General features: G+C 40.5%; 1 protein-coding gene across 5 annotated transcripts in view; it reads left to right on the top strand.

The window, feature by feature from the left end:
- The window catches only part of PARD3 (par-3 family cell polarity regulator), a 542078-nt gene that overhangs the window by 344204 nt on the left and 182716 nt on the right, over nt 1-15158 (top strand). For all 5 annotated transcript variants that reach the window (XM_053359113.1, XM_053359112.1, XM_053359111.1 and 2 more), the window contains exons 13-15: nt 3003-3191; nt 4745-4915; nt 13830-13980. In XM_053359113.1, the coding sequence (XP_053215088.1) occupies nt 3003-3191; nt 4745-4915; nt 13830-13980 (511 nt within the window). The remainder of the gene's footprint in view (nt 1-3002; nt 3192-4744; nt 4916-13829; nt 13981-15158) is intronic.

Below are 15158 nucleotides of genomic sequence, written 5' to 3' on the forward strand. Positions count from 1 at the left end.
TAATTACCGTAAGTGGTGGTTTGTGCCTGTTGGGCATAACCTGTAAGGCACTAACCTAGTGCAGCCTTCAGCTACCTGGTACCATCCAGATGTTTTGGACCACAGCTGCCATTTGCACCAGCCAGCATATGCTGAAGTCCATTAAAGTAAGTTCAGCTAATACTATGTAACCCAGTGCTGCTTATTTATCCTGGAGGAGTTCTCTCAACCAGAAGTCTTCCCCAGACCTACTTCTGGAGATACGGTAATTTCTTAACTAGCGATATGAAGGACTAAGCTTGGAACTTTATACCTAAAAACCATTTGCTCTCCCAGTGGCTTCTGCCCCCAAATAACATTGCTGTCAGTGTAAACTATAGTGCAGCATAACATCTGCACCAGTGCTAATGCTTGCCATGCTTAATTTTTAACTGCTGCTTGAAGTTAGTTTCATAACACTGCCTGAAGCTAGCCATGTTTTACATTAGCTTTGATAACAGTGGTAACTCAACTGGGATGTGAAGGATGGAGAGAATTCACATAAGGTTGGATTGTCTCAGGAAATACTCGCATCATTGGGAAATCATTGCTTACTGGCATACACAAATAGCTGATAGAAATTGCTGGGAAACTTTAGTTCTTGACCCAGGAAGTACAACTGTTACAACTTCTATGACGTATGAATGACAATTGCATTAGCACTATGGGCACCTACTTATTGTTAATGAAGGACTTTGTGGCCAGACATGTTTTATCCAACTTGCAGGGGAAATGAATATTTGTTGGTAGTTCTTTGATTATACTCTTAAGTGCTGATTCAGTTACAAATTGAGATTAGGTTCCCCCCCCCATCACTATTCTATTCTTTAGAGATTTGCTGTTGTCATTAAGTATTGTGGATGCTGCTACTCTTAGTGTACTATTTCTTCTTCTGCTCCCCAGAAAGACGTATTGGGAAATAACTGGGGAGTACTAGTTAATTCTGAAGTCCCACATGTGTGGGAAACTGCAAAAGAAAAATGACTGACTGTCTGAATTCAAAAAGTGCATGGGGCTTGACTCACTCAGTAGCCCTTAAAGCCCACAGCAGAGTTTAAAATAGAGATATATGCAGCATTTACAAAACATAGGAAATATAGGTTGTCAGATCTTTGAATGGCCCAGTATTGTTGTTGGCATCTGTCTGTCTTGAGACAATAGAGTGCACATCCGGAGGTGATGTCAAACCTCTGCATTAGCAGCACCAAAGTGACCTCCCTGGGGCACAAGCCTGGGCTGTGTATATGGAGGTCCTGGGCTACTCAGACAACAAGACCCCTGTCTCAGCCTTGCTGATGTGGTCCAGAGGAAATTAGAACAATATGTTTGGCACCAGCTTGGCTGTAGGAGTTGCCAGAAAGATGTGTACAAGGAACTATTCAACTATCTTAGGACTCCACTCTGGATTTGTGTAGGGTTTGCTTTATTCTCCTGAAGATATCCCACAAGGCAGCACAGGTTTATGTTCAGAGTTTTCCTTCTGCTAGATGGGCTATCTTCCCAGTCCGACAAGCCCCATTTGCCCATCACTTCCCTCTACAGCACGTGCAGAAACCTTCTTCTTGACCGTTGGATCCACTATTGGTCTAGTCTGCTCAATCTGCCAGAGCCTGTCTTTGTGTTCAGGGGAAGTCCCTAACGCACCAAGGGTTTGAGACCCAAAGGTTATCTTCACCTGGTTTAACTGGCCAGTCGAAGCTGTTCCTAGGGTGTGGCTACTGTTGTATGCAGACAGTTTCTAGGAGCCACAGGTGAGAGCTGAGTGCAGGGTGGGGACCAAAGGTGGACAAACTACAAAGCACAACATGTCCCCCATCAGAGGTATTACCCCTCCCCTTTACAGCTTCTCTAGAAATGTACTCCTTTGTGGTCCTTAACCCCTTCATCTACTAACTAGCATGGTTATGCATGGTTGGATTTGACTGAAAAATCTCCCACAAGGCACACTACACTCAATAAATATTGGTAGCATTATGAAGTCTGAATCTGCACTCTGTCTCCATCTTCTAGCAGGAGACGGAGCTTCCAGTAGTTAGAGCAGCATACCTAAAGCAAATGGTTACCACAAGTGACCAAGCAAATTTATAATCACAAAATAGCAAGATATAGTTTTTAATTTTAATCTAGCAAAAACAACAACAACGTATTTTATTTCTATCTCTGAATTCTACTAAGCATCAACCACTCACTCTTTTTATGTCAGCAAGCCACCATCATTGCTATTTATTTGGAGTCAGGCAGTGTACTGTGAGCAACAAAGGTAGGAGTGTGAAAGTAGAACAGATGTGAAATGTCGAAGATATATATATATATTTTAGTATTCACAGCTGTGCCCCATATGACTTTTCTGGCACCCAAGAGCAAAGAGGCTTACCGTTACCTGATCTCATCTGTAATGTTTTATATGACGTTTCTTTGAACATTATTAATAATCCCAACTGCAAAAGAAAAATGGAGCACATGACTAATGGGTATTTATCTATTTGCCTGCTGTTTGTATCCTTCTTGCTGCTCAGAATACATAAATATTCAAATGTCATTATTTGGAAGGGCAAATGAACTTGCAACAGAAAATGTGTTGGTTTTTCATGCCGCCAATAATTATTTCCTGTTTGGAAATGGAATGGTTCAAATTTGTATTAATTCAGAAAGTCTTGTATTGTATTAATTCAGAATGCACACAAACATTCTTTCTCCCTTTCTCTCTCTCTCTCTCTCTCTCTCTCTCTCTCTCTCTCTCTCTCTCACACACACACACACACACACACGTGCACACATGCACAACAACTGTTACTAGGAATTATTATTTGAAGGTGTTGCCAGATGCACTATTATCACAGATTTCTGCATAGAAGAATTTCAATAGGAATGTTCATGGTATTGTAGTTCTTACATGTTTAAGAAAAATTAATAGCTGTAGTTAGAAGATAATTACAAAGAAGAAATGCTTTAAAATAATGCCTTGGCTAATCTTTTCCTGACAGAAAGCAGAAGAAGAAGATCTTGTCCTTACCCCTGATGGCACCAGGGAATTCCTCACCTTTGAAGTTCCCCTTAATGATTCTGGATCAGCTGGGCTTGGTGTTAGTGTGAAAGGTAACCGGTCAAAAGAGAACCATGCAGACCTGGGCATCTTTGTCAAGTCCATTATTAATGGTGGAGCAGCTTCTAAGGTAAATGGATAAATAATTAGCATTTTTAAAAGACCTGGTAACTTTCCATTATTTATTTTCTTTAACATGTTTTCCAATTCTTTCCTGATTTTTCCTTTGAATCATAAGTATATTTCAACATTTTATATTTTATTGCTACGGAACACCTACAGTTTCCACCTTGATCACCAATGAAACAGCTAGACACTATTAAAGAAAATAAAACATTATTCTTTTATGTGCAAAGTTCCAGACCTGCCTACTTATAAAATGTTCAGCAGAACAATGGTGTGGTCAATGGGAGATTTTGCAGCCGACCAGCCCTGCTCCTCAACAAGTTTCCTAGGACTCCTGTGGCCCAATCAGGAGGAACATCTACAATCCTGGGTTCAGTATTTTTGGAGGTCTTCTGCCTGACCATGCAGATTTAGCAGCAAAACCTATCTGAACCATAGAGTGGTCATTGCCTGTAGCACCCAGCTAGTTACACAATAGACCTGAAAGAGGTGGGGATGAATGATACAAATCGGGCATATGGCAGCAAAGTGAGTACCCTCTCCTTTTTGCCAAGACTAGAGAGACCAACAAGTGTTTTGCTCTTATAGGAACACATGTTGCCTTATATGGAGTTAGACCATTGGTCCTTCTGGCTCAGTATTGTCCACACTGATTCGCAGCAGCTCTCCAGAGGTTCAGACAGAAGACATCCCCAGGCCTTCCTGGAGATGCTAAGGATTGAACTTGGATCCTCCTGCATCCAAAGCAGATGCTCACAGCCCTTCCTCACATGAAATGCATTTGCTTTCAAACCATGGAAGACACCAAATTGGAAAAGAAGTTCATAGTGAGGCCAGGGAGAAAGCTCTCTTTCGGCCTTTTCTGGCCTCAGGGACAGAGGAGCCAAAAGTGATGACATACTCCTTGGACTCTAAATAAAAAAAAAGAATTCCTTCCAGTAGCACCTTAGAGATCAACTAAGTTTGTTATTGGTATGAGCTTTCGTGTGCATGCCAATAACAAATAACCAATACCAATAACAAACTTAGCTGGTCTCTAACTAAGGTGCTACTGGAAGGAATTCTTTTTTATTTTGTTTCGACTATGGTATACCAACACGGCTACCTACCTGTAACTAGATCCTTGGACTCTGTTATAGATGGGATTATTCACACATAAATGCACGATGCCACCATCTCATAAAAATATTGAATGTTGTAAGATGAAGAGAGGAAGGTCCCAATGTTCAGCGGAGCTATGTTAACAATGCTGTATAATTTTATTGTAACTAGTATGGCTTGGGGATTACTTTCAGGGGCTCAGGGAGGAAAGACGGGAACAACTCTTAAAAGCACATTTCACTTAGTATGCTGTTTACATAAACAGATTATGATAATGATGTGAAGTTCAAATATGTATATAATTGGGAGCGATATGTCTGTAGTGATTTCTTCAAAAGTCATTATAGTTGTGTTCGCTTAACCATAAACCCTCAGGATTAAGATTTTTCTTCCTAGCTAAAAGATGCCGGAAAGGTCCTTTATTTTTTCCTAACGTGAACATTATTCCCTTGCCAGGATGGAAGACTCCGAGTGAATGATCAGCTAATAGCAGTAAATGGAGAATCGTTATTGGGCAAAACGAACCAAGATGCCATGGAAACCCTGCGAAGGTCCATGTCCACAGAGGGAAACAAGCGTGGAATGATTCAGCTCATTGTGGCAAGGCGAATAAGCAAGTGCAATGAGGTAAGAGCTGTGTGCCTTTTATCACCGATAAGATTTTGTTTCATAGGGAAAATTATACGATGGGAGGAAACATGGAAAAGCCCATTCTTAGAAGTATAATTATCTGATTATAGTATAATATACCATAATATAATTGCACTCCAGTATCTGTAAGTAATTGGGATCATGATGGCATAGAAACAAATAAAATAAATTTGGTCATGTTTCACAGGGACCTTTTCTTCACACATACCCCAATGTAATTAATATGATAACTATTGAAATCTGTATAGCTTCAATAGCACTTGTATTATACCAGCTACTCTGGCTTCCAGTATGTTTTTCGGTCCAACTGAAAATGCTGGTTTTTAACCTTTAAAGTACTAACCAGTCTGAGCCCAAGTAATCTGACAGGCCACCTACTGCTGAACCATCCCACCCACACTCTGAAATCCCAGTTGGAGGCCGTCTCAGTGTGTCTATCTCCTAGGTCTGTGAGGTGGGGTATCATGGGGGAGAGGGCCTTTTCCGCAGGGCCTTTGGAACTCTTTCCCAGTAGAGCTTCAACAGGCAGATACACTTCAGGCCTTTTGGGAGAGACTCATTTCCCTTGATTGGCCTTTGTGCTAGCTGGATGGAGGTTGAAATATTATGATGTTTCTATTGTGAATCTCATTTATTCTCACTTTTTGTAATTTTTTAAAAAAGGTTTTTTTAAGGTTATATTTCTATAAGCCACTTTGCCTTGAGAAGCAGAGGTGGGCTGGCCACCTTATCTAATGTTTAAAAAGTTGTGGGAAGGTGTCATTTGGCTAAAACTGAGTGGACTTGGGACTTGTGAATTTCATTAAAGAGTTCTCACCCTTTGTTCCATAGTTTAAGTACTTAGAAAATCATTCTGTTTGAAGCCCCCTCTGCTAAGAAAAAAAGTTTGGAAGCAGGAATATATCTGTTTTAAGGGAGGGGGGGATCCGTACCACACATGTACTGTGGAATGAAAGCAGAGCTTACCGTTCCTGATGTGGTTCTGACACCTTTGATGGCTCTGTTCCATTCCATTTCTGCATTAATATGTGACTCTAAAATAAAAACAGAAACTGTACAAAATTCCTGTTTAACAGGCTGGATCTAGGCACATCAAAGAAGCGTTTGAGTTAAATGTGTTGTAAATTTAAACAGGGAAAACAGAGAAAAACGGGACTCTGGTGGCACAATGTTATATCGCATATACAACACATATAAATCATTTTTTCTTTACCAATGTAGCCAAGTCCATAGTTTATCACAAAATATAAATTTAAATATGTGTTTAATCTTGGTAGACACATTTCTAAACTTATTTTATCTTAAACTACTTTTTGGATACCTATTTTGATACATCCCATTTATTTGATACATTGAGTTGAAAATGCATCAGAAAATTTGAAGAAGTGCAAGATATCAAGGCTGTAATGCCATCCTGTATTCTTGAGAACTTTTTCAACCGTTGTTTTTTGGAGCAGAACTGTGTTTTTGCTTTTCCATGCAACTAACGTTGGTTTATGAGGGAAAATCCAAATTCCACACCCTACCAATACCATTTGGACCAACCAAATGGTGCAGAACAGGGGGGGAAAGCTTTTAAGTTCTCCAGAACTATTAATCAGGCTGGATCTTAAGCCATGGAGTCACAGTCTTTAGTTGTAGTATGGAAGGAACTAGCAGACTTCTTTACATTATGTTTTACTAGGTGCTGTGCAGCTTTCAAGTTGCAACTGGGTCTGCCCCTAGTATCTCTGGGGCAAAGAAGCATAGATAAAGTGCATATACATACATTTGCATACATATATTTAAATGTTGTATAAACACCTCTGTTTCTGCAAAACCCTGAATCTGACACTGTAGAATCTTTCTTGTTAAGACTGGGTACAATCCAGGCAAAGCCAAAATTCAGAACCTGGTGTGTGTGTTTGCATTATTGTACACCCTCAGGATAAAAACATATCTATATACACTATTGTACCATTAGTGCTCAGGACGATAAGCATAAATACAGATTTAATGTCACATACTCTAGGAAACATGTAGCTGGCAGGTTGTTGCTCAGCTTCCACTTATTCCAGTGCATGGCCTCAATAAAGCATGTTTTAAACAAGTGTGTTGAACTTTGGCCCAGGCAAACAAGGTAGACGCCAGAAAGTCTCAGGGCCTATAAATAAAATGTGTAGCGGAGTTAAGCACATTGTGTATCGCTGCACAAGCTGCCTTCTGTTAGAGCTTAATATTAGGGGATAGACAATGTCTGCCTTGCTTTTCTCCAAGCTTTTGTCTGGGAAAATTAAAATATGTTTCTCTTTCAGAAGTGGTTGCATAAATCCCCCAGATCTCTGTTGTTGAAATGGCTACCTCTGTTGTTCAGGATGTCACTGGTTTGTGTTAGGGCTGGAAAACAGTATTGGTTGGGAAGCTTATCAAGGCATCACAGCTATAACACAATGTGAAAGGTTATGTTCAACTTGTTCACCCTCATAATTGTTTTCTACATCCGATTCCAAAGATTTATAACTTTGTAAGTCTACATTTGAATCATGAGGGATGTTCAGAGAGGTGTTGCTGGAGGTGGAATTTTGATTGGAGAAATCATTGTAGCTGGTAATAAGTTGAAAAATTCCCTTTTCTGTTTTTAACCCAGAGGCCACTTTTTTCTTTGGCTGTTAGAATAATGATAGTACTTCAGACTAATGTGTTCTGGGATTTAAATTGGAGTTTTGTACATTGTCTTGTAATAAAAAAGAAGCTAAAATGTGACTTTTAGCATATTGTATTCAGTTTAGAGATACAGAGATTGTATTCATTTTAAATACTCCTAAATTGCCAGACTTCTTTTTTAAAAAAGTTTTTTAAGAGCAGTACAAGCCTTTCACTGGCATCGTATTTTAGACCTCAGTGGCCACTGAAAGACTGGGCTCTACTTCAGTTGACCTGATTTATTTATTTTTACAATTATTTGAGTGAAACAGTAAAAAAGTTTAATTAAAGGGTAGAGTATGCACGCATGCGTGTGTGTGTGTATGGCCCTGCTTCTTGTGAAAGGGTACAGGGTCTTCAAATTTGGCAGAGGGACCTGCTTCTCTTTCTCTTCGGTTTTTGAGTGTGTGTTCTGAATCCTCCAAAACCAAACATTCCCTGCTTCCCAATGTTCATTACCTACCTTCATGACAACTCTAGAAAGATGACAATCAAAGTAATGATGAGAGGAAAACTTAATGTTACCACGTACTGTTTGGGCATCACTATTTTTAGATGGTCATTCCCCCCTACTTTATTAATACACCACCTGGCAATTATATTGTTGAAATGCCAGTGGTCATTTAACTGTCCCTTTATCATTTGTTAGATAAGGACCGAACAGGTTCTGGTTAGAGCAGGTAGTATTTATCAAGTACCTAGTATTTATCGAGCAGCTTGTTCTTATCTAGATGATGAAGGACCATGTGGCAAAGTCCCATTTCTTATTTAAAACATGGCCCTGTCTGCATAAGGACAAAAGTGCCTGTTTTCCTGCTCATGACTGATTTGTGCAATAACATTACAGCTTCTGACCAGCGACTAAGAGTGACGCTGTGATAAACTTTTGTTTTTTTGCCAGATGTCATTCTATTCGTGAAAGAGATTAGGGAACAATGGACACCTTTTTTTATTTTAACTCAGCCCAACCCCCACCTGTTTTGACTGTAGACACATGTATGACATTAAGAAAATAACTGCTGAATAACTTATGGACAGTAAGGAAGGAGTGCATGCTTAAAAGTGCCACAAAATTTTTATAAATGCAATTAAAAGTTGAGCACCGAACATTGTTGTTGTTGGTGTTTTGGAAGTATCTTAAAAATCCCAAGAGGGCTGTCTGGAATGATGCTGGGGTTAAGCAGGTGGGTAATCACTGGATGGTGGATTAGATGGGCCTTTGGTATGACTCCGTGAGCAAGACTCTTCTCATGTTCTCCCATCTCAACATTTCTGTCTGCATGGGGAACAGGGAACATTTCAGGAGATGGTGTATATTCCGCAGCCCCGTTTGTCTCTGCTACATGAAACAGACCTCAAAGCAAAGTTCAGGAGCCACTAGACCACCTTGTCCCCATCCCCTCCCTGCCTGCCTATGCTACTCCCTCGGTTTGTAATGAGCATGCTTATGCCTTGTCTAACAGGGAAGTCTATCCTACTTGAAGCAGATGTCCTCATTAGTAGAGGAAGTTGTGTTATGGGTGTTTGGAGAGATGGTTGCTTAGGCTGGAGCCTTGCCTTGCCTGAGAGATCCTTTCCCATCATGAGCAGCTATCCACCACATATGATGCCAGGGTAGATAAATAACATGAAGCTAATTTTTTTCATACATATCTCAGTAATATGTATTTCATACATATCCATGCAAGATTGGATTTAAATATATTGTTATGAAAGTTGCCCACCATACCCAGTCTCTGCCAAGCAGTAGCAAGATTCCAGAGTTATGTTTCTGTTGGGAATCAAGTTCTTAATAAATATGGTTTATTGCAGACATATTTGCACCAGAAGCTTTCAATGCAGGAAGTGCACAGTTTACAGCATTCATATCTCAAAAGGGGCTTGTTCCTCACAGGAGTGCAGCTTTGGATTCCAATACTGTACATCTCTGTCCCAGCCTGCCTTCAGCTAGCCCACCAAGTTGGTCTGTCCTTCTGCCCCTGCATGGAGTTCTACCTATTTCCTGCTTTTCTTTCCCAGAACCCCCTTGCCAGGCAACTCCTCCCTTTTGTCAGCTCACCCCACTCCTATCTGCTATTCCAAGCCTAGTTTTAAAAGATGACCATTTTCCTGTAACCTATGTCATCTCTCAGCATAACATTGGCAACCTCCTTTGACACAGTCCCAAGGATTTCCCTGTGATGGCCCATCAACACCTATTGTCATGTTTAACAGCTTCTCCTATCTTGGCCTGGAAAGAGAGCTTAGCCTGTATTTTTTGCAGTGCTTTGCATCTTCCCTTCAATGGCTCCTACCACCTTACTAATTTCTAACATTCACTAATTCTACCAGTTATGGGTGCCCTTGCAGCCCTAAACTGAAATCTATAACATCATTATCATCATGTTGTAGAGGTGTGTGGGATGTGGGGATGGAGAGAGATCCATACCATGGCCACATTGCAAGTTCTTTGGTGTGCTGAGATTTGAACTGGAGACATTGGACTCATAGCTCATGCCATTAACCACTGTGAACACAAAGTAAGGTCTGATGGTCTGAGGCCCAGGCATAAAGTTGTTAAAGTAGATAAAGCAGCCTAGGCTCTCCCGTATGTTCTGGACTACAACTCCCATCAGTCCCAGCCAGTGCTTGGGCAAAGGCTGAGATAAATGACAGGATAGACCTTGGTTCTGCACCTTTCCCACCCCTTTCTGTTCTCTTCCCATCAGCAAAACTTGCCCTTGCTTTGACACATTTTCTTTATGCAACCCTTCCTGCAGAAGAACCAACAAAAGTGTTTTAAAAAGGGCTTCTGTGCAATCTTCTCCTCCCCTTTTACAAAAAAACTTTTGTTGGGTTGTTGTTGTTTTTTTGCAAGTTTATAAAAGGGATTGTATCTTTAGTTAAATATTTGTGTGGCTGACTGTTGATGTCTTGATTTAAATCTGGCTTTTGATATGCTAATTTGTCACTGAATAAAGTCTTTTCCCCATGAAAGTGGTAAGACATGCCAGCGCTCTTTTCAGAGTGCAGCCATTAAGCAACAGTGCTGTTGTTTACCCCTCTCTGTAAGCTGCTGCTTACCAGTTCACCTGGAGCGAATGCCTATTCCTCTCCCTAGGTTCCTAAGCTGCCTCTTTCTCTGTGCATCTTTTTGAAAAGAATAGAGGGGAGAAATCTACCCAGAGCTCGATAGTGTTTAGATATGCATTGTCCCTTGAGAAATGGTTATATTATGTGGTTCAATAAAGAACTAGACATTTGTTATATAAACTTGAAGATACAGTCCTATCTCCCTGGGAAAATAAGTCATGTTAGTCATTTAGGGTAATTTTCACCCTTTGTTTGAAGAAAGTTAAAACAAAGTACAGTTCATTTGTGCGAATACACTTGGCATGCAACTTTCAGTCCCTGGATAGTATCTCTTTCTCTTTCCTTTTTAATAGCATTTCAGAATTTCAACATTTTTATTCTTCTTAAATTTGCCTTTGATTCCTTTACATCAGAGGCTTTGAATATTGTTTAATTTACTTTTCAGTGGAACTGTCAGTAGTAATCTGCAATTTTAGGAGGGGGGGAACCTGAATAAAACAAATCCTCGATTCACAATTTAAACCTTATTGAGCCTAATTCACTTGCATGGCAAGTTTATTATTCTCCTGCAGCCTGACGTGCCTCCAATGGTAATTGTGTTGACCCTTCTATGCAGTAAATCTCCCTAGTGCTGATCAAACTGGGAAAGATAAGGCTACAATTCAGAACTTCATTAAATATCTCATTTATATTAAAAAGACGATAGCTTTGAACAGAAATAATACTTTATACAGTCTCTCCTCTGATTATGCTTCACCCACTTTGAAGTACTGCAAGTTTTACAAATCCCTCCTGTATCCATCATACTGGTACTATGGGATCCCCTAAATAACATGGCACAATGTCTTTGGGTCGATTGCAGAGATCTATCCTGTAAATACCACATGCACAAGGTCAGACCTTTGTAGTTCACATTAATTAGAAGTTGCTACCCCTTGAGTCCAGTCTCACTCACTGAAGCGGATTAGAATCCCAACTTTATCTATTAGCATGCATAGAAATAGTGGGAACCGACCATCTTGATTTTACCACCCGTGGCTGTTTAGGTGAATAGAGGATCTTAAGGAGGGATAATTAATCTGTATTTAATATCCTTAAGTATGTGGTGAAACACTGTGAGTTAAGAATGCTTGCTAAAATTCCTTTTCTAGAGAAAAACTAAATCAAAGCATCTAATAGTAGATAAAAATTGCGTACAACAGACAAATGATCAAGATGTCAGTGAAGTACAATTAAAACAGATCAAAGAGAGCAGCTCCAAAAACACTTTGGAAGAAGAGGAGTGCCTTCCCCCTTCCCTTGCTCCTGTCATAGCAACAAGTGGGGGACAGGAAGAACAGCCCAGGCAGCCTCCCCTTAGGGATTCCTCAAACAAGAAAGTCTTATAAAGGCAGCAGCATGAAAATAAAGAAGGGCCCAGTCAGACTCCCATGGAGAGAGCATTCCACAGTGTGGGTGCCACAACTGAGAAGGACCCATTCCTTATGTGGCGTATCTCAGTCAGTGGGGGAACCCAAGCAGGATGTTTAAGGGCCTTCAGTAGAGCCCGTTATTTGCAGAGAGTCCCGGATTTAATCTCCACCATTTCCTTCCTGTAACTTTGGAGAGCCACTGCCTGGCAGTAGGTAGATAATGGGTCAAGGCTGCTTCCTATGTTGATTGGATTCAAGGAAGATGTGGTCCTTCAAGTAAATAGATCCCAAACTTCTCAGGACTTTAAAGGTAAGAACCAGCACCTTGAATCGAGCATGAAAATGAACAGGTAGCCAATTACAATTACTAAGGGCCAAAGTAATATGCAGGACCAGGATAATATGTTCTAGTCCCAGACAACAATTTGGTGCCAGCATTTTGAAGCAAGGTTTCTGGATGCTTTGTAAGAGTAGCCCCACATTGAGCATATCCAGGGCTTTTTTTCAGCCAGAACTCACTGGAACTCAGTTCCAGCACCTCTCAGGTGCCATTATAAGAGAACAAGGGTGAATTCTGGCACCTTTTTTTAATAGAAAGATAGCACTAAACATAAATAACACTGGCCAGGTCCACATTTGCAATGGTTAATGGATAGTTTGCGTTGTGTCACCAGGTAGTACAAATGAGTTAGAATTAAAATATTGGTTAAGAGATCTAAAATCTTACCTCTGCACTGGCCCTTTGTGTGTGGCATATGTAGGCAGCTGAAAAGGGAAAACAGAGGGAGAAGCCACTTTATCGCCTTCCTTTTGCTACATGATGCCAAGCATAAATATCGCTCTCCTTCTTACAACTTCTGACTCTTCATAGCATTTTGATTTGTGGCACCCTGCTGGGTGCAAGGGCCTTTGAAAGCCACTACTGTGCCTGCAGGGGGCTTTAAAAAGTGGGACAAAATTCATGTGTAGTGAAGCTGATGAGATTTTGCCTAGACCCTGAAAAGATGAAGCCTCTTACCCTTAGGGTCAGAATCACTTGAGTGCATATGCAGAACCTGTCTCCCCGCTACCACCAAATGCAAGTGATGTTCCTAATTGCAATCTGTGCAAAAATAATGTTAATTCCAGATCAGAGTTCAGTTCTAAATATGCAGGTTATTTATTTGTGTATGTTCATATTTATGGCTTTGGGCTTTCTGGGTTGAGTGGAGTTGGGGAAATTGTGTAATGATTGCATATGAAAGCAAATGGTTCCAATTTTAGAATGTGGTTAGAAATCACATACCAAATGGAGTGTTTTTTTTTGTTAAATCCTTTTTTATTTCTGCACCTCTCCACAACTGCTCTGATGGTTCCTGTCCTGACAAGCTGTCAGTCTGCGAAAGAGGTCCAGGCCATCTGCCGGATAATTTTGAAACATACGAGGTTGCTTGCTTGCTCAAGGATATGTGCAGTACAGATAAACCAAAACATGGTGCTTTGTCGTTGCATGTTTCCTGCTGAAAAGGGATGGAGTCTGACAAGGCTCCATAGGAGGTACAGTGTGAAGTGGCACAGAAAGTTGGTCATTAAGCAACACTGTCATTGCAAATTATTGTGGTCCAGGGTGAAGAGTTCTAGCTCATTTGGTGCCCAGCCAGGACCAGGCCTAGAGCAAGTTGTTATTGTTCTCCCATGCTGTTAAATGGACCTTCAGCACTGTTATTTCTTTCCTTTCCATACAGTTGGAATCACCTGGGAGTCCACCAGGGCCAGAACTGCCTATTGAAACAATACTAGATGACAGGGAGCGTAGGATTTCTCATTCACTGTACAGCGGGATAGAGGGCCTCAGCGAATCGCCCACCAGGAATGCCGCCCTGAGTAGGATAATGGGTAAGTCAAGCAGACTTGGCTAATTATGTCTTGGGGATCATCTATTTTTCTAGGTTTACAAAGAGGTGGTTGATGCATTATGTATGTGGACAGCATGGAGCTTGAAAATTATGGTGACCAATTTATGCCTTTCCCCTTTCTCCCAAGTTCGACATACAGGCTTCTTAATGCGAGTCAATAAATTGATATAATAAGTCTCGGATCACAGAGCAGGTGGCAGCCACAGGAACATTTTAAAACGTTTTACTCTGTCTGAGGTGGAGAGACATGCTTTATGCCAGTCTATGAGGGCCTGCCTAGTGCAGCTTCATTAAATGTAAAGTCAATGAATGTTATGATTAAGGATGTATCAGTTAAGTTTCCGCATTGATTTTACCTCCTATTTAAGTTCCCGCACAGAAACCAGATAAGCTCATGTGAACCTTATCCAATTTGTGCTTAGTATGACGTTTGTTTGGGGACCTTTTTGCTTTTCTGCTTTACATGCCGTAGGTTTAACTTTATGCATCCTTTGTTTGAATTCAGTAGTCAACTCTCTTCATGGCCCCCAGTGGATAATGAGGTTATTAGTACTTGCTCTGTAGCAAGTCATTCCCCCCCCCCAACAGATTCAGTTAATAAAGACTTACTTTGTCACAGGATTGGCTGGGTTTTCCAAGCAGCTCAGACTGAGATTTAGTTTATTCAGATTTTAAATCATTTCAAAATGTTTAAAAACATGTAAAACCTGCCATGTTGAAATACGTTTATTGGTAGATTCATCTGCAGCTCTGAAACTGAAACACAGATGTTAAAATGTCATTTTTCATGCATTGACAGAGTTGTTATGGGCATCCATAGATTGATTTTGGAAATCCTTTTTTGAGTGCCCACAGCAGTGGCGTATCTATTTCTAATTTCATTGTTTAACTTTAGAAAATGAATTCCCTTTTCAAATTGAAGTGCCATAGGAGTCCCACTGGTATGAAGGTTAAATAGATTAAATGGTTAGTATGCACAAGAAGTGTAAGTGAGCTCTTCCCACTTACATATTTGAAGGCTTCATTCCTGCACTCTGAATCACATGCATATATGACTTCAAGCAAATAAACAAGAAGACAAAGTGCAGGATCTTATTTTGGATTTTAATACTGCCATGTTTCCCTTTTGCTTATCCTGTCTCCTCCCATGGGGTAAAG

The sequence above is a fragment of the Podarcis raffonei genome, chromosome 12 (genome assembly GCF_027172205.1).
Source record: "Podarcis raffonei isolate rPodRaf1 chromosome 12, rPodRaf1.pri, whole genome shotgun sequence".
NCBI lineage: Eukaryota > Metazoa > Chordata > Lepidosauria > Squamata > Lacertidae > Podarcis > Podarcis raffonei.